The sequence below is a fragment of the Lampris incognitus genome, chromosome 17 (assembly GCF_029633865.1).
Source record: "Lampris incognitus isolate fLamInc1 chromosome 17, fLamInc1.hap2, whole genome shotgun sequence".
NCBI classification, from domain to species: domain Eukaryota; kingdom Metazoa; phylum Chordata; class Actinopteri; order Lampriformes; family Lampridae; genus Lampris; species Lampris incognitus.
The window spans coordinates 28901376-28921066 of NC_079227.1; the positions used below are offsets into that span (position 1 = coordinate 28901376).

Genomic DNA, 19691 nt, shown 5'->3' on the forward strand with positions numbered 1-19691 from the left:
CCTTCACATTCAAGACCCAACGTGTGAGATTTGATGTGTTCTTTCCAGCTAGAGGGCAAAAGCGGTCTCCTCTCCATCACGATCTTATGTCGCTGTGCATCTATTACATCCATTTAACAGCTTTGCTCCTTTCGGAGACGCGGCAGAGCGGCTGCTCTCCGCCACATCGCCGCCCGCGGGCCGCGACCCCTTTAACGCGGATAAGACCAAGGGAGTTTGAGTGCGGCGACACTGAGCGTTTCACAGTGGGAGGTAAAGGTTATTTGCTCAAAAATAAAATAGAAAGCAAACGGCGTCCTGCCCCCTAACACTGCAATACATCGGGGCTCCCTTATGTCGTTAGACGTCAAGTGGCGCGCATGCGCAGAGCTTGACGGAAAGCGCGCGAGCGTCAGGGTAAAATCTCTTGGCAAAGAAGCGAGGCACCCCTACAGTATAAAATACAGTACTGCGGTCACACACGAGGAGCAGTGCAACGTCACAGCAACGTCCTCCAGGCAAAAGGCTTGTCTGTAGTTAAAATAACATTTTTTTTTCAATAGTGATATATTGAACAACTATGTCAGGTGTAGTCTTATTTTTTTTGTGGATTCCCCCCCTCCTTTTTCTCCCCAACTGTATCCAGTCAATTACTCCACTCTTCCAAGCCGTCCCGGTCGCTGCTCCATCTCGTCTGCTGATCCGGGGAGGGCTGCAGACTACCACATGCCTCCTCCGATACATGTGGAGTCGCCAGCCGCTTCTTTTCACCTGACAGTGAGGAGTTTCACCAGGGGGAGGCAGCGCGTGGGAGGATCACGATATTCCCCCCAGTTCCCCCTCCCCCCTGAACAGGCGCCCCGACCGACCAGAGGAGGCGCTAGTGCAGCGACCAGGACACACACACACACACACACACCTCCAGCTTCCCACCCGCAGACACGGCCAATTGTGTGTGTAGGGACGCCCGACCAAGCCGGAGGTAACACGGGGATTTGAATCAGCGATCCCCATGTTGGTAGGCAACATAATAGACCGCCACGCCACCCAGACGCCCCAGTGTCAGGTGTATTCTTGAGACCACTGAAGATAGGGAGGGTTGTGGTCTAGCATGATTTTACAATAGCAAGTACAGGACGGTCAATTAAACTATTGTGGTTTATACACACCGTGTTAGAAAATGCAGTTTCCCCAAGTTTTTGAAGCAGATGCAGTTTTCTAGCACGAGACCTCCGTGTTTGGTGCTCTGGTATGGCTGCTGAGAGATACGGTGCTGTCCTCTGGGTCCATATTCCTGTGGGTTGGTGTAATCTGAAGTGACGGCTGTATCTGTGGTTTGTGTGGCAAAAGGCATCTGAAGACTAAAGTGTTCGTATTTCTTCAGTAAAAACAGGCAGACTTTGAGGAAAAGACATGTTGAGTATGAACGGTGATTAGTAGAGTTAAGAGTGGCGTTATGTTTAAATATAGGTCAAGTGACTTCTTTTCATATTTCATAAGATGCGAGTTAAATTCACTGTGGCTGAATTGAGATTCTTCCGTATAATTTCATGCAAATCCAAGTCTTCTGTGCCCTGAAAGGTTTTACTCTTATCGTGAAATATTTTAACACTAATTCGACCCTATGGTTGAAATTCATTTTAAGATGGGGGGGCTGTCTAGCAGAGTCCCCTGTAACCTTGCTTCATATCAGAGAAAGATAAAATAAACCCCTCTTCACAAATTCAAGCTCTGAACACGGAACAAGCACACGGCCTTCCTCTTTAACCCAGCCATTACCGTTTACTAGACTTGCCGGACTTGCCAGGCTTGCTCGCTTTAGCGGCTTTGGTAGCTTTGATGTCAGTCTTGGTCTTCTGGATACGGGAAAAGATCTCTTTAAAAAGGGCCTTGTACTCTGGCGTGTTCTGTCCCAGCCGCTTATCAACAGCCTCCACTTGTTTGCTGATGCTCTCAATAGCCTCCGGGGTGGAGGGGGACTGGCTGGGGGTGGGGGGAGGTGCCGGAGTCGGGCCCATGGCACAGTCTTTCATGGAAGGATCTCGGGAGACGGGGCGAGAGGTCTGGACACCGGCGTGACAAAGGCTCTCCTCATGTCGCCTGCACTTCCCTAATAACTCTTCGTATTTCTCCAGTAAGGCGTGATACTGCTCATCCACCTCCCTGAGAATAGACATCCCTCTCTTTCTCACACTGTTGGCGTGGAGGGCGTAGCTCCCCCGCCTTCTGCCGGAGGCGTCCCGGGCCACGATGGCGTTGAGCGCCGTGTCGCTGCAGCTTTTCCTCACGGGGCTGGATGAAGGGAGGGCCTCGCCTCCCACCCCTCCCCCGCCCTCCGTCTCCTCCCTCACTCCTCCGCCCGTCTCCACCGTCTCCCCCTCCAAGAACGTGTCCGTCTCCGGGGTTCTGTTGAGGAGCGTCTGGGTGAGAGCCACGCCGTCGTCCTCGCCACTCAGAAGGAGTGTCCGCGCACGACGCAGCTGCTGCAACTCCAGCAGCTCCACCTCCAGTTCGCGCACCCTCGCCTGGCAACTCTCGGCATCCTGGGGGGGGGGGGGGGGGCAGAGACACATGAGGACAATTGTTAATTTTCTCACAGGACACGCAGATATCTCCCGGTTCTGGAAAACTTTTTGACTCTTACCTGCACCCGTATCTCCAGGCGAGAGAATTCTCCCAGGAGAACGTGACACTCCCTCTCCACCCCTTCCCGCCGTCCTCTCTCCAGCCGGGCTGCTGAGCGCAAGGCAGATACCGCCTCCCTCAGACGCTGGTTCTCTTCCTCGAGAGGCTGGCACTTTGCATCCAAGGAAAAGCTCTCAACTCTGCCCACTACAAATCCATCCTCGTATCTAAAAGATACACACTGATGACCACTATGCTCCAGGAGTATAATCATTTGAAATTTTATCCAAAAAACATTTTTTTCGGGGGGGATCCCCCCCATAATTGTATCTAGCCAATTACCCTACTCTTCCGAGCTGTCCCGGTCTCTGCTCCACCCCCTCTGCCCATCCAGGGAGGGCTACAGACTACCACATGCCTCCTCCGATACATGTGGAGTTGCCAGCTGCTTCTTTTCACCTGGCAGTGACCGGACGGACCAGAGGAGGCGCTAGTGCAGCGACCAGGACACATACTCACATCCGGCTTCCCACCCGCAGACACGGCCAATTGTGTCTGTAGGAACGCCCGACCAAGCCGGAGGTAACACGGGGATTCAAACCAGAGAACCCCGTGTTGGTAGCCAATGGAATAGACCCTTACGCTACCCAGACGCCCCCAATTTTACCAATTTTAAATGTGATGGATACTGCTTGTAATAACTTTCCCATATCCACATTTCCTTCAGGGTGTATACTGTTAAATCATGCAAACTGCAGAAGGTATTCATATATTTATTGTAATATAGGGATACATAATATCATAGATGGGAAACGCGACTGTGTTGGGACTTGGTTATGAACAGAAAGATACAAGATCATTGTCACACGTTCATAACTGGATGTAGGCCTTATACTGACTGTACATCTTCAGCTGAGTAGCTAATATCACACATTGTTTACATCATATCCTGACTTGTTGTTTAACACTCATATTGTAAAACAGATGCTTCTGCACAGGTTCAACAGAGCTGAAGTTAGCTCATCTGAATCATGTTCTCGGCTAACCGTCAACCCAGAAAAGCAAGCTGACGCATCACGGAAACTTTTATCAAAACTTGATTTGTTAGAACAAGTTAAAGGCGATACAGTATGTCTTACTAGCATCTCTGTCGATGTTTTTTTCTGTGGAAAAAAAAATATTTTGCCAATTTTGATTATGATAATAAAAAAAACAGCTCTTAATATGCTACAACAGTATATATTTTTAGATGCAGTCATTCACTCACGTTTTTGGAGGGGTCACATCGCCTCCTGGCCTTGCAGAGCCAGCCCACTAATTTTGCTTTGCTCATTGTGGTAAAGCTCAGTTGGAATTTGCTCATGTTAGGGGCATCATTAGTGGGTGTAGAACAAAACTGCTTTGAGGACAGTTGGGTCAACCTTTAATCAGTTAGAGCCAAAGACCCCATGATGAAGAAGCGGAGCACCTCATTTCTTCCATCTGCCAGGCACAAATGATTCTCTGACTGCTTCCCAGACTATATCTCATATCGACCTAAGCTGAGTTTGTAAAATTTGGGGATGGTTTCACAAGTCAACCCCTCCGAACCTATGCAGGTGATACAGCTAAACGTGAGACTAAACATCAGTTTGGGAGTGTGTGATTGAGTTAGAAGCTAGGTTCATGAGGTGCTTTGCATCTAAAAAAGCAAAAAATTGATGTCAGTCTGGGAGTAGTCCTGACCTGGGCGCTGTGCAGAGCTCCCTCAGGCACGGGAAGGAGTGGATGGTCTTGCGACGTTCTCTCTTCTCCCTCCGAACTCGGAGCTGCTCCATCGAGCGAAGCTGCTCCACCTGCCCTGAGAGAGCCTCCACCTGGTTCTGCAGCACTTCAATGGTCCCTGTTAACCTGGTGAGACCGACAGGAGGATGAACAAATGGCAAGGCAAGGGGGCTGGGAGGACAGAGGCAAGGAACAAAATGGAAGGAGGACTAAAGGGAGAGTAAGGGGGGAGGGAGCGAGTTCTTCACACCTCTCTATCTTTTGCTGCGAGGCCTTGCTGTCCATCACCAGGGTGTGGTTGGTGATTTCCAGTTCTCTGGCGGTCCCATCCAGCTGCTCGTAGACTTTGGCATGCTGCTCATTCATGTCCCGAAGAACCTCCAGCTGCTTCGACAAGTACTGTGGGACAAGCAAAGAAACACAAAACACAGTGCGGCAGCAGAAGTAGCTGTATAAACACGTATTCGTTGGTAACAACTGGACTTGATCATGAACTCTAAGATACAGTCTGAAATCATGGCCTTATAGGCAAACCCCAGTATTTTTTAACCTGAGCACAACTTTCCTCTTGTTAAGAGCCATACCAAGTGATGGCTGGCAGAATCTTTTAAATTGATCCAGTATTGAACAATATCGCATCAGCCGACTGCTGCACACCAAGCTGCAGTGTAATCCTTCTGGCCAGTCCTGTAGCAACTCACGCCTCACAGGATCACAGTGTGGCTTCTGCTCCCGATTAGATAAGATTAGAATTGATATCTATTTAAATACATGATTGATATCATGGCTAAGGCTCTTTAGACCCCTCTCATCACATTCTGTCAGTGCCAACCCCCCCCCCTTTTTTTTGGTGGACGTTATTGGACGAAGGATTACATTGCAGCTTGGTGCACAGCAGTCGAATGAGGCTAGCTTGCTCAATACTGAATCAGTTTAAAAGACTTGGCCAGCCATCGCTCAGTTTGACAGGAAAACAGAGATTAGGGTAAAAAAAGCACCGGAGTTGAACTTTAATCCAAACACCACACATCAACGCTGGTCTCTCCCCCCCTCCCTTTTTTTCTTCCAAATCATACTCAGCCAATTACCCAACTTTTCTGAGTTGTCCCGGTTGCTGCTCCACCCCCTCTGCCGATCCGGGGAGGGCTGCAGACTACCACATGTCTCCTCTGATACATGTGGCATTGCCAGCCGCTTCTTTTCACCTGACAGTGAAGAGTTTCGCCAGGGGGATGTAGTGCATGGGAGGATCACGCTATTCCTCCCAATTCCCTCTTCCCCCCGAACAGGCATCCCGACTGACCAGAGGAGGCGCTAGTGCAGTGACCAGGACACAACATCCACATCCAGCTTCCCACCCGCAGACACGGTCAATTTTGTCTGTAGGGATGCCCGACCAAGTGGGAGGTAACACGGGGATTCAAACCGTCGATCCCCGTGTTGGTAAGCAACGGAATAGACCGCCACGCCACCCGGACACATAAACGCTGGTCTAAAGGAAGATTTGGTTTTTGTTTTTTTAATAGACCAGGTGTTATTGTTGTAGTTTTTGCCATTGTGCATATCAGATATGATATCATTTTACTCACTAAGCTCTTACACGGGACTCAAAGTAACGGGTTCAACTTCAACGTGAGTTCAACTTGCAGGAATGAGCAGCCTAGTAACCATCGTCTAACTACCAAGCCAGTCACGGATAGTGGGAAATTTTGCACACAGTCCAACTGAAGCAATAAGATTTTTCATTGTTGTTGCTGAAAGGACGTTCCGTGTTCGACTGTCCCGTAAATGCAGCCGTAACGCTTTGTCCAGCAGTGTGTGCAAAATCTCCAAAATAAGGACAAAGAGTAAAGAGAAATCATAACCATTACACACGATAGCAAAAATAGTGAAAGTAAAACCCAGATTGTAAAAAACAAAACAAAAGCACAACTCTCCTTTAACTACACAAACAAATTCACTAAGGATTAATGGTTCACTTGTAGCTGATTAATTTGTCTCTAAAATGCCATGCCAGTTTCAATTACTTGTATTCCATCCATCCATCCATTATCCAAACCGCTTATCCTGCTCTCAGGGTCACGGGGATGCTGGAGCCTATCCCAGCAGCATTTGGACGGCAGGTGGGGAGACACCCTGGACAGGCCGCCAGGCCATCACAGGGCCTCAATTACTTGTATTGTTTAAGTTAATGGCTTAAATTAGCGAAGCTGAAATGAGTTGCCCAGATCCCTTGATTGAAATCCATTTCACTAAAATGATTGTCTTCCCCCGCTACAGAACTAATTCAGTCTTCATTTACTGAACCACGGAGGACTGCTGAACGCTGGAAGGTAAAGAGTGGATGTAATGGAGCGCATCCCAACATCTATGAATAATCAGTTCCTTCATCATTAACATACTATACCCAAGAGTCTTCACGCTCCAAAACCTCATGTCATTTCAGATACAGCTGAAGATCAGAGTGACTCGGCAGCCCCCTGAAAGGTTTATTCATCACACTCGTCCTAGCCCCCCAACTCGTTTTGCATCCCAAGCTGTCTGAATCCCACCAGCCTACGGACACTGCTGGCATCAGTAGTGTGATCCATACCTCGATCTCCTGCACCTGCTCTTCATTAGTGATGTACATCTGCTGCAGGGAGTCCTCCAGCTCCTTGTTCCTCTCCAGCAGAGTTTTCCCCAGCTCTGCTGCCAGGTGGAGGTCTGCAGGGAGGGAACCAGAGATGGACGGAGAGATGAAGGAGGAACACATAGGGAGAGATATAAAAACAAGACAGGACAGGCAAAAGGAAAACAGGAGGCCGGTTGAATCGGATCAAAGGCGACAAGGGAGGAAAGGAATGAAGAGTGTGTAAAAAAAAAAGTGTGATGAAGAGGAACAAGGAGAGAGGGTGATCAGGATTGGGAGAGGGAGGAAAAGGGGAAGAGAAGGAGGTTAATGACATGAAGAAAAACTCTTTGTTCTAATTTGAAGCAAGGTTATATAGTCCACTATATTTACCTTCCTCTATTTTGTCCAAATTCTAATGGTAAAATTAATTCACTATATAGTGCCCTCAAACATTGCAGCAATGCAACTGAATATGTTGCGTCCAACGCATGTACACTACTTCACACGTTAAAAATACCACAATGCGGGCATCTGGGTAGCGTGGTGGTCTATTCCGTTGCCTACCAACATGGGGATCGCTAGTTCGAATCCCTGTGTTATCTCTGGCTTGATCAGGTGTCCCTACAGACACAATTGGCCGCGTCTGCGGGTGGAAAGCCGGATGTGGGTACGTGTCCTGGTCGCGGCACTAGCGCCGCCTCTGGTCGGTCAGGGTGCCTGTTCAAGGGGAACTGGGGGGAATAGCGTGATTCTCCCATGTGCTACGTCCCCCTGGTGAAACTCCTCACTGTCAGGTGAAAAGAAGCGGCTGGCGACTCCACATGTATCGGAGGAGGCATGTGGTAGTCTGCAGCTCTCCCTGGATCGGCAGAGGAGGTGGAGCAGCAACCGGGACGGCTCGGAAGAGTGGGGTAATTGGCCAATACAATTGGAGAGAAAAATGGAGAGAGAAAAACCCCACAATGCAATGCTTTGCCTCTTCTTTGCTCTGCTCTTGCATTCTTTACTGTTAAATACCACATGGCAGGATGAGAAGACGCAAAATGACAATTCAGTAGTGCCCAAAATCTCCATTTATGACTCCCTACTGTGTATTCATATGTAGGGAATACTGAACAAGGGAACGATACTGAACACAGTCTGCTCACGGAATAATCTGGAATAATCTAAAGACGCACTAATTCAGTGGGTTTCAATCTATGGATCTCACAGGATGTCCACAATAAACTCATTTACACAATAAATAAACTACACAATTACATGTTTTTTCTTTTTTTAGGATCAAATGTTTTTTTTATTAAACTATAACAAGAAAAGATTTATTTTCATACTTTTTAAGTCGCTGCAAACGACGCAATGATTTAACTGTATTCCAAAATATCAGTAAAATGCTGTTTAATGTTGACATTGCCTGGTCAGTTCCATTCGCTCATTCAGCAGGCCAGGGTTGAAGACTGAAAATGATGAACATCATAGAGAGGATTGTTGATCATCTCGCTTTTTGACACTTGATAACAATTTATCGCTTTAATTCACTGCGCAACGTATTCGGTGGGTCTCGGGGCCCGAAAATGATTTGCGCATGGTGAGTCATGGCGTGAAAAAAAAAGTTTGGGAACCCCTGCACCACTTTGTCTCTGTAATACAGCAGCTTGGCAGTGGGGGGGGGGGGGGTTAGCCACTCTGCAGCATATCTCCCCCCCTTATCCCCTTTGACAATATGAAGATTGGAGATGTTTTGATTGTGTCTTTGTGCCAAGAGACACCGCAGTCCACTGAGAGACATGCAGAAATAGACAGAGTTGCAACACCTCTGGAGCGACATGAAGAGGTTGGGATGGATGAAACCAATAATAAAAAAAAAATCCGACATTACCGCGACATACAGCTTAATTTGCTGATTATTACACCCATGCACTTTGACGGAGTGCTTGTGTAGTGGTATGAACTCCACTTTTCTTGGTCGTAAAAACAGCACTTACAGTATGAAAGCCGTTGGGGGCGCTTTAATAGTTCCGCTCCTCATCACTCGGCCGTTAATGCCCGTCTCGTGTTGATAAAGGCGATACTGTACATGAGTTATCTTTGCCAGTAACACACTATGTTCTGAGTTTGGAGTCAACGGTGTGCACGGTCAATGCTGTTGGGTTGGAGGGGGCAAAATGTCTGCCAAGACCTCTGATAACAAAATAAAACAGTAGCTAAAGAGTCAATAAGGTCATCTCTGATGTAGTACTCCCGGGTCTGTCTTCAGGACTCAATCATGATCACTGAGACCGATCCCCATGTGCTCGCTCCTTTCATTGACTCCTGATCTCTCACCTCCGATCCAAGAGTGTATTTGTGTCCCGGCCTAACTTGAAACACAAAAGCAAGAGATAGATGGGAGACTAAGCTGCAGCCGGGGCCGGAGCTCATTTATGCCTTGGTCACGTTGGCAAATGTCGTTCAAGTATTTTGTTGCACACGCTTGATTTACTTTAGTTCTTGCTCACATTTTTCTCACCATGTCCCTCTTCTAGCTAGTAAACCCGTCCAGTCTCATCTTTCCTCAATTAGATTAATGAGTAGCATGCTAAGCTCCTCCAGATGGGCTGGTTCACAGATCTGCCTCCGTGCTGGAAGCCTAATGAACTCCTGCAGGGTCCGAAGAACCCACAGCTCACGTAAAACTCGATGGGTCCCATCAGCCGAGCTCCGGTTAGCTGACAACAGATGAGCCCTCTGAGGCCTGCAGCTCCGCTTAGAGGAGGCAGTGAGAAACAGTGTGTGGGGAAAAGTTCACAGTTGAAACGGACTGTAGAATAAAACCATGACTCAATACTGAACATACTGGGGGCCAATGGTGTACAGATGAACTGAGCCAACCTTTCTGGGATTTCTACACCTGGATTATTGAGCATGCATCGAGACCACTATGAACAGCATTTTCACTGATATGTGCTTAGGTATCACACAGTTGTCATTTGTATTATTTTCCCTCACTTATCATCTTCTAATTTGTCTTCTTGATAATATGATGAATCTTTATTGAGCTTTTCCATAACATATGCTCACACATCACACATGGGAATACTGCCATTACCCATGATAGCCATTCTGATGTAGTGAAAACAACGGTGATACAGTCCCTTTGGGTTAAAGTTGTTGTGGGCGAGAGCCAATAGTTGATAGTGCTAGATGACAGATGCTGAAGTAATTCATTAAGAAAATTAAGTGTGGGGCCTTCAGATGTTGTGGTGGTCTATTTTGTTGCCTACCAACATGGGGATTGCCGGTTCGAATCCCCGTGTTACCTCCGGCTTGGTCGGGCATCCCTACAAACACAATTGGCCGTGTCTGCGGGTGGGAAGCCGGATGTGGGTATGTGTCCTGGTCGCTGCACTAGCGTCTCCTCTGGTTGGTTGGGCTGCCTGTTCGGGGGGAGGGGGAACTGGGGGGAATAGCATGATCCTCCCACGTGCTACGTCCCCCTGGTGAAACTCCTCACTGTCAGGTGAAAAGAAGCGGCTGGCGACGCCACATGTATCGGAGGAGGCATGTGGTAGTCTGCAGCCCCCAGAGGGGGTGGAGCAGCGACCGGGACGGCTCGAAAGAGTGGGGTGATTGGCTGGATACAACTGGGGAGAAAAAGAGGGACCCCCCCCAAAAAAAAGAAAACAAAAGAATTGCAACACACTCAGAGAATGGCTTGGCTCGATGCATGCTCATAATGCAGGTAAGGAAGTCCCAGGAAGTTGAATCGGTTCTCCCACTAAACGTTGTGTCCAGATGAACTCGATGCAACTTTCTGGGATTTATTTCTGATGCTTTCATTTCAGAGACAGTAAAGCTGCAACCATGGGTTCGAGACTTTGGAGAAATTTGTCAAAGTCTGTTCAATACCTGGTGCAATTTGACCGCGGGGGGGAAAAAAACCCACTTACACAGCACAAATTATATCTCGGTGTCTATATTCAGAAATCTATCTCTCTTTGGGTATCAGTAACTGTCTACCTGAGGGGGAACGGGAACATATCACAGCCCCGGGGCCTCAGTGTCAAAAGCAAAATGAAAGGGAGAGAGGGAGAGAGGGGGTGATTACTGTAATGCATTTCTCTGCACTGTTAAACAACTTATGTGACCCATGGTTGTCAAAGACCAGTGTGTGTCTCTGGTCATAAAGTGCTGCATCATGACTTAAATATGACAGATACCATCTGTTTTGGGACCAGAGTCTCTGATGCAGAATGGATTCCCTACATGTTCCAGCAAAAACAACTGCAATCCAGTTGTCTCTGCATGAGCTTATACGCACAAAAGGGCTTAAAAAGGTATTTGTGAGCAGATGGTCGTCACACTGCATCATACAATACGTGCATTATGCAGACAGGCCTATCAATTGTGTGTGCGTGTGCGTTGAATAGCTTGCTATTCTGATGGCGATGTTGGTATTTTAGGAGTATTTCTCCTGCGTGATTTGAGGGAAATTAGAAAGCGAGGCCTCTCCTCTCCCTTTCGGATTTTACCGGCTTATCTGTGAAAAATCCAGTTTTGCCGTGTGAAACGTACACATCAAAATGTACTCATAGTTGACATTCTTCCTGGGTGGCATACATCCTTTACATTCAGACGGTCCAGAAGGCTGTCGTCAGATGTAAGTCTCGCCTTGCTAACCGGTGAGTCCAGACAAGCTTGCAGCTCCAGCTGGTATGGCCTCATTCTGGCTTCTTGGACCGGGGCCAGTAGACAGCTCTGGATAGCTCCCAGTAGCAACAGACAAAGAAACATCTCCTTTACATATGTTTGCATCCTCCTATCTACAGATATATTAGTTTTGAGAAATGTGAGCTGGAACGGCATTATTTTCTTGTATTTGCCATTTCCACTGGACTCTGCAGTCCAAAATCTACATTTGCTGAATCCTCCAAAATGAAAACCATCCACCGGACACATGCGACGTCAAGGCAGCCCTCTAGAGGGTATCAGTATCACAGATTTTCCTACACAGATTCATATATATTCACTGTTTTGGGATGAAATCTCAAATTTTTCCGCTTGCTAACGCTGTATTGAGGTGCGTCATAAAACTTGAGTCCGGTCGAGTGCAACCAAACAGTAATACAATGCCAGCGGCGTCTCTCTCGGGTGGACTCGTGGCACCTGGCAGTACCACACGTCTAAAGGCGATCCCGGCCAGTCAGCACTTTGAGGCCGACAGCACATCTGCAAAGGTCAGGAACGCTTCGACTTAAGGGACACAGAGGTCACACAAAAGCATCGGTGAACAAATGGAGGCAAATGTACTTTTTATTACTATTACACATGCCATTTTGGCTGACATCCCATTTAGTCCTTTTTACTGTTCCCCCTTTTGCTCATGCCCTGCTGTCTCTCCCTCCCTGTCTCCCCAGAGTGCAGAAACAAATCACCCACGGCCCAGGATGTATTTTGATCTTTGCATCCACCGATGGGAGTTTGTGCAGAAAGAGGAAAAACACAGGTGTCATCAAAGTATTGCACCGTCAGTGTGCATGTTGTGTGGCTGTCTCCACTTAGACCACGAGCTGAGCAAAATCTATGCGGTAATGCATTTAACCTCCATACAGGGTAAGTGCTTTGGCACCAAGACAAGAAATTAGGAGATACTGGAAATGCAATAAGCATTGCAGAAGGACAGGATGGGAGTGTGTGTTATGTGTACGTGTGGCTATCAAACGTTTTCTCTCCTGCTGTATTTCTCAGGGAATACAGGTAATGGGGCTTAAACAACATTTCTTTCTAGAGAAAAGAGCTTAGCTGTCACGCTTCACTGCGATGCGTGAAAATCGCGCAATGAATGACACTAGCTCCATATCGTGCGTGCCTATCTGGTCCCTCATCGTAACGAAACAGCCCTCGTCTATATGCTAATTAGCTGAGACTTTGGAAGCCATTTCACATTGACAGTTGGGGGAAATACTTCTCACCTTGACGCCAAAATAAAGTTGTAAAAATAAGATAAAATGCCCTCTCTTTTTTTCCCCCAAAGAGATGTCGCATATTTACTCCTCTTCCATTCAAGCATGCAATCCAGTCTCAGTCTGGCCTGATGACCAGGGGATGCAGGGGACGGGGGGTGGGGTGGGGTGGGGTGGGGTGGGGGGTGGCTCTAAACTCTATTAAAGTCTCTCATAATCATCACATCTACAGAACTAAAGTGAGACTATTGAATTATTAGACTATAATTCATGGTCTAAAAATACCGAAACTGCCAGGGGCTGACACTGTGATGTATGGCAGAGCTAATGGGCTTGATGGACAGGCAGGAGGTAATTATCTGATGATTACAGATGGGCTGGGGTTAAATGAGGAAAGCCTGGATTTAGGATGATCTTTGCTGCAGGCCTGCTACTGCATCCCGTATTTTTGAATAAAAGGTCAGATTACATTAAAAAGAGCAACATGTTGACAAAACAGCATGCGCCGATATTCTCGGGCCAGGTCTAAATCTGGTTCTTCATATCTAATGGTTCAGTATTAGGCCAAAATCCAGATCTCAGACGAGAGCCGGCGGTGCAGACAGCAGCCGTCCTTTGATTGAACTTGTTTTGTCAAAATGCATTTCATTATGTTTGTTTCATTCGTGCTAGCTTTATTATATTAGCAACACTGACAGCCAATTTTGTAGCATCACCAAGGGACTCTGAAAGAGTTACTGCCATGTTATTCTGTCATCATGCTATTGTCGCTGGGAATGAGAAATCACCCAGTGTTTTCAGTTTTTTTTAATGAAAATAATCTACGTGTATGTAAAAATGACATCATAGGTGTGTCTCCTTGCATGAACAAGGCCTTTGTTTGTGGAGACCAGCTGAGCTCGCCGGGATGCTGCATGCACGCAGGGCCGTGCAGAGGATGTCACATCCACATTTGCATCCACATCTACTCATTTAGCAGATGATTACATATCCAAAAGGGGACTTACCACAAGAGAGCCGGCATCGATCACATGTCCGTCATCATACAGCACTAAAAGTGATCATATCATAGCCAAGCGTGTGTCTGTGGATGTGGATGCCTTACCCTGCTCCAGATCCTGTTGGTCGTACCACGGCTCTTCCTCTTCGGTCACAAACTCCTCCATTCTCCCTGAGTTTAACATGGACGGCCGGACCCGTCGCCACCTAAGACTCCAGCAGACAGCCCGGAGTAACAAAAACCCGCCGTCTCTCGCCTCTCGTCCCCGGCGTTGCGTCTTCCTCCCAAGACAAGCCGCGCCGCCGCCGCCGCCAGCAGGATGGATGGGTGACGTCTTCTACCGTCTCGAGACAAAAGACATCCTGTCTGACTCCCCGTGAAGAGAGGTTTCCCTCCCGGAGAACGAAGCGAAACCCGCCGGAACCGCGTCGCCGTACGGAGACGGCTTCCACCGCCGACGTCTAATTTCGGTTGTGCCCAGCTGTATGAGGAGCCGACTGTTCCCTATTTCCTTCCCATCTCTCTCTCTCTCTCTCTCTCTCTCTCTCTCTCTCTCTCTCTCTCTCTCTCTCTCTCTCTCTCTCTCTCTCTCTCTCTCTCTCTCTCTCTCTCTCTCTCTCTCTCTCTCTCTCTCTCTCTCCTCTCTCTCTCTCTCTCTCTCTCTCACTCTCTCTCTCTCTCTCTCTCTCTCTCTCTCTCTCTCTCTCTCTCTCACTCCCACCTCTCTCGCTCTCTCTCTCTCTCTCTCTCTCTCTCTCTCTCTCTCTCTCTCTCTCTCTCTCTCTCTCTCTCTCTCTCTCTCTCTCTCTCTCTCTCTCTCTCTCATCCCGCCGTCCCGTTGCTCGCGTACAGACGTGGCAGTGGTGTTGCAATAGGCAGCAGCGCTTCCTATGCGCACATTTAACGGGACGGGCGCCGCAACCCCGTCTGACCACTTATGAGAGAACACGATGTTATGAGGTCATTCTTATGAAGAGCCTTGTCCTAACCACCGCGGGTGCAATAATAATAATAATAATAATAATAATAATAATAATAATAATAATATGTACCAGGCCTTCATCAGGTCCTCTTGCTGTGTGAGCACTCCCACTCGTCCATATAAAACCATATCGATTAAGGTTAATGTGGCGCAAATATGGAGAGCCAGCCGACAGACAGCATCAGATTTATTATTATTATTATCATTATCATTATTATTGGTTGTAGTAGTATAGGCAGTAGTAGTAGTAGTAGTAGTAGTAGTAGCTGTTGTATTAGCAGTAGTAGTAGTAGTAGTAGTAGTAGTAGCAGCAGTATTAGCAGTAGTAGTAGTAGCAGTCGTAGAAGTAGTTACTACAGTTACTACTACTACTACTTATACAACTTCCACTGCTACTACTACTAGTACTACTACTACGGTAGTAGTTGTAGTAGTATAGGTTGTTATATTATGGATACAACTACTGCTAATTAGCAGTAGTAGTAGTAGTAATAGCAGTAGTTGTATTAGTAGTAGTAGCAGCAGCAGCAGCAGCAGTAGTAGTAGCAGTTACAGTAGTAGTAGTAGTAGTAGCAGTTGTATTAACAGTAGTAGTAGTGGTAGTAGTATTAACAGTAGTAGTAATAGTAGTAGTTCTATTAGCAGTAGTAGTAGTATTAGAAGTAGTAGTAGTTGTATTAGCAGTAGTGGTAGTAGTATTAGCAGTAGTAGTGTAGAAATAGTATTAGCAGTAGTAGTCATAGTATAGTAGTAGTAATAGCAGTACTAGCAGTAGTAGTAGTAGTATGGTAGTAGTAGCTTTAGCAGCAGCAGCAGTAGTGGTAGTAGTGCTAGTGGTCGTATAGAAGTAGTATTAGTAGTAGTATAAGTAGTAGTAGTATATAGTGACATTAGCAGACTACTACTAGTAGTAGTAGCAGTTGTAGAAGTAGTATAGTAGTAGTGTTAGCAGTAGTAGTATAGAAATAGTAGTAGTAGCAGTCATAGTATAGTAGCAGTATTAGCAGTAGTAGTAATAGCATGCAAACAGTAGTAGTAGTAGTAGTAGTAGTACACAAGCAGTAGTAGTAGAAGTACGCAAACTGTGGAAAGTTGCATGTATAGTCAGTTGCACAGCACGGTTTTTTGAAGTACAGTAGTACTGCCACCAAGTAAAAATGTCTTTGTTAGCATGGTGATAGCGCTTTGAGTGGCTGTTGCAGCTAGAAAAGCGCTATAAAAATGTAGTAGTAGTAGTAATAGTAATAGTAGTAGTAGTCCTATCATCATCATTACAATTGCCATTAAAGTGTATGTTTGAACAAAGTTTTCTGAACAAATTTAAATGTTCTTACAGAGAATAAAATAAAATTCGAATTAAATAAAACACTAAAGGCAAGCGGAATGAATCACAAGGCATTAAGGAGGCAGGCTGGTTATTAAAACCCGAAACTGCCTTTGGTAAATAGAGACTTTAGGCCTCTCTATGCCCTCAGGTGTTGTGGTGTTCATTCTACCAGCAGGAAGTAATACCGGCACAGAACGCATGGTTCCCTACATGGTTAACAGCCTGGTACTGGTGTAAAGGAGAAGCTTGCTATTTGAGAATAAAGGTTGTAGGAGTTCCTCATGTAGGGCCTCCTGGTCAGGAGGAGGAATTAGTTCTGTTTGGGGGTATTTGTGTTCACACACTGTCATCAGGATCTTACGCAGATCCAGTTCGGTGTTGGGCCAAATATTGTATACCTGTAGAATATGTACCCTATGTATTCCATGAATCCAGTTAGAGCAGTCCTTGGTGAATCTGGTTATTACATCTCAGTTTCTCATAAGCAAATACAAAATAGCAGAATGTTGATTATTTCATTGATTGTTTTGCCCTTTCTGGATTTTCACTATGGTTTCAAAACCAAAGTAGGCTAGCATACGAAAGCAGGTGAGAGGCCTACATTTAACTGGTCAAACACAGGTGAATCTTTTTCATCTTCTTAAATCAACTAAGTAAATACCCATCAATGTATGAAGCAAAATAAATTTGTTCATTCATCTGCACTAAGGCATGGTGAGCTAACCCTCATATGAGTTCAAGATGTCATGCAAATCACATTGTTATGGTGGGCCAATATAACTTCTGGTTGTTTATGCAGCACCACTTTCCCTATCAAAACCAAGGTAACCACCTCTCTGAGATACATATTCATCTGCTGCAGGCTTGTAGTAGGGTGTAGGGTTGTGATACTACTTTTGATGCAAGGGGCTTTGCAGAGGATTTCCATATTGCATTTTAGGTTTTCACTTGTAATCATACTGAACGCTTCAGAGTGGATAAGGTCATAATTATATTAATGCTGATTCTCAATGAGGTCTTCATCTATTGTCAGAACTGTTGATTTTTTTGTAAATAACAAAAAACCAACCATTTATCTTAGGCGGCAATCAAGTCAATTCTAGTTACAGTTTTGAAATGCTATGCAGTAGCAGTAGGCGTTGACCCCGACCGTAGCTTACTTTCTGTTGATATCTGCATTATGTTGTTTGAAACGCCAGGGGGCAGACACTTTCTATTATTATTAAGCTTAAATTCAGCTCACCGAGATTTCCCTTGTAAGACTCTGGGGAGTAATCACATCTTCTATAGTAACTTAGGAGAACTCTGCCCAATGAAGAGCCATCTAGCCATACAAATTATGGAAACGGATAATGGTCAAAGGTGGTGTACTTAATATGTAAGTAATCTCCTAAACCCAAAGTGATATGATAAGTAAAGACATATGAACACGGGATAGATAGATAGATGGATAGATGGATAGATAGATAGATAGATAGATAGATAGATAGATAGATAGATAGATAGATAGATAGATAGATAGATAGATAGATAGATAGATAGATAGATAGATAGATAGATAGATAGATAGATAGATAGATAGATAGATAGATAGATAGATAGATAGATAGATAGATAGATAGATAGATAGATAGATAGCTGCATGCATGCATACATACATACATACATACATAGTTCTTTGATGCACCATGTGGTGCAACCTGGACACATCGTCTGTAATGAACCTGGGGTCATCAAGTGTTTCAGGTCTTCACATCAGACACCCTCACCCAAGCAACTCAGCCGGGGGTGATCAAGCCCCGACTTGTGTCCAGGTAGCGCATTACGCCACGCCTCATCCCTCTTCACCAGAGCCAGCAGGAAGCCTTTTTCATGGCTTCCAAGGTGTTCCTAATGGCTCTTCTTCCTTACAACCCACAAATCCCCAAGGGTCCCAGGACCTCGTGTAGCGACTGGCCTGCAAAGCCCCTGCAGCCCACTTCAACCAGCTCACAGTGGGCCTTCCATCTATTCCTTTGACACTCAGCTACCAGATCTGCATACCTGGCTCTCTTCCTTTCTTGTGCCTCCGCCATCCGATCTTCCCAGGGGACAGTTAGCTCTAGCAAAACCACTTGGTTGCCACGGACATCAAGACCATGTCTGGCCTGAGTGTGGTAGTTGCGATGATGTCCAGGAACCTCAGTTGTCTCTCTAGGTTGTCTAGGAAATACCAGTCCCTTGCTGTTGTGAGCAGCCCATCCTGGGCCTTTGGCTGGGGCCGGGGCTTCTCCCATGCTTGAACAAAGGTGATGGTGCGGTTTGTTGGGTGTTGCTGCTTGCTGTAGCTGATCCCAGTGCAGACGGTGTCTGCTGCTGCCTGCAGAACTTGGTCATGGCGCCAACAATACCGCCCTTCTCCCAAGGCCATTGGACAGCAGCTCAGGATATGCTCCAAGGATCCCCTTTTCTGGCAGAGTTGGCAAGCAGGTGAGTCCACCAGGCCCCCGCTGAACAGGTTGGAAGGGCTCGGGAGGACATCATACACTGACTGGACCAAAACCGTGAATCGGTGTTACTCCGCCTTCCAGAGTTCGGCCCAGGTGCTCTTTTGGCCGGTTGTATGCTCCCACTTGGTCCAGGCCCTCTGCTTGCACATGCCCACCATTCTGCTGTAGCGAGCTTCCTCCACCTCTGCACATACCTCCTCCTGGATCAGCTTTCACCTCCCATTTCCTTGAGCTTTACCGTAGAAAGGTCTTGAGTTTCTCCTGAGCCCGGCCTGACTAGTTGCCATGGTGCACATCAGGATGCTGTGCTGCAACCTTGCCTCAGCCTACTCAACTGTCCCCTGCGTGTGCCACTTCCTCCCTGTTCTGACCTTGATACCCGCGGAAGAGACCCTGGTGTCAGCAGAATCTCGGTAGAGCAGGACTTCTCTGGCTCGGGGGACCTTGAACTCCTCTGCCAGACTGCTGAGAGCAAGCTGTAGCTTGGCATACAGTCTATATACATACTCGCTCTAATTTAGGCAAGCTGTCTGAGTAAGATGGAGAAAAGTGGGGGCGTCCAGGTAGCATGGTCTATTCCACTGCCTACCAACACGGGGATCCCAGTTCGAATCTCCATGCTGCCTCCGGCTTGGTCGGGCGTCCCTACAGACACAATTGGCCGTGTCTGCGGTTGGGAAGCCGGATGTGGGTATGTGTCTTGGTCGCTGCACTAGCGCCTCCCCTGGTCAGTTGGGGCACCTGTTCGAGGGGGGGGACAGGGGGGAATAGCGTGATCCTCCCACGTGCTACATCCCCCCTGGCGAAACTCCTCACTGTCAGGTGAAAAGAAGCGGCTGGTGACTCCACATGTATCGGAGGAGGCATGTGGTAGTCTGCAGCCCTCCCCGGATCAGCAGAAAGGGGTGGAGCAGAGATCGGGACGGTTTGGAAGAGTGGGGTAATTGGACGGATACAAATGAGGGGAAGAGG

The 19691-nt window shown here is 46.9% G+C and overlaps 1 protein-coding gene across 1 annotated transcript; it reads right to left on the reverse strand.

Annotated features, from left to right (window-relative positions):
• Nucleotides 1-920: 920 nt before the first annotated feature.
• On the reverse strand, nucleotides 921-14426 carry LOC130127465 (cerebellar degeneration-related protein 2-like). The gene is made up of 6 exons (XM_056297117.1): nucleotides 14027-14426; nucleotides 6962-7074; nucleotides 4619-4767; nucleotides 4330-4494; nucleotides 2624-2831; nucleotides 921-2522 (listed from the first exon to the last, which is right to left on the reverse strand). Exons 1-6 carry the CDS (start codon nucleotides 14103-14105, stop codon nucleotides 1755-1757), a joined length of 1482 nt encoding a protein of 493 aa, XP_056153092.1. The 5' UTR covers nucleotides 14106-14426; the 3' UTR covers nucleotides 921-1754.
• Nucleotides 14427-19691: the final 5265 nt, after the last annotated feature.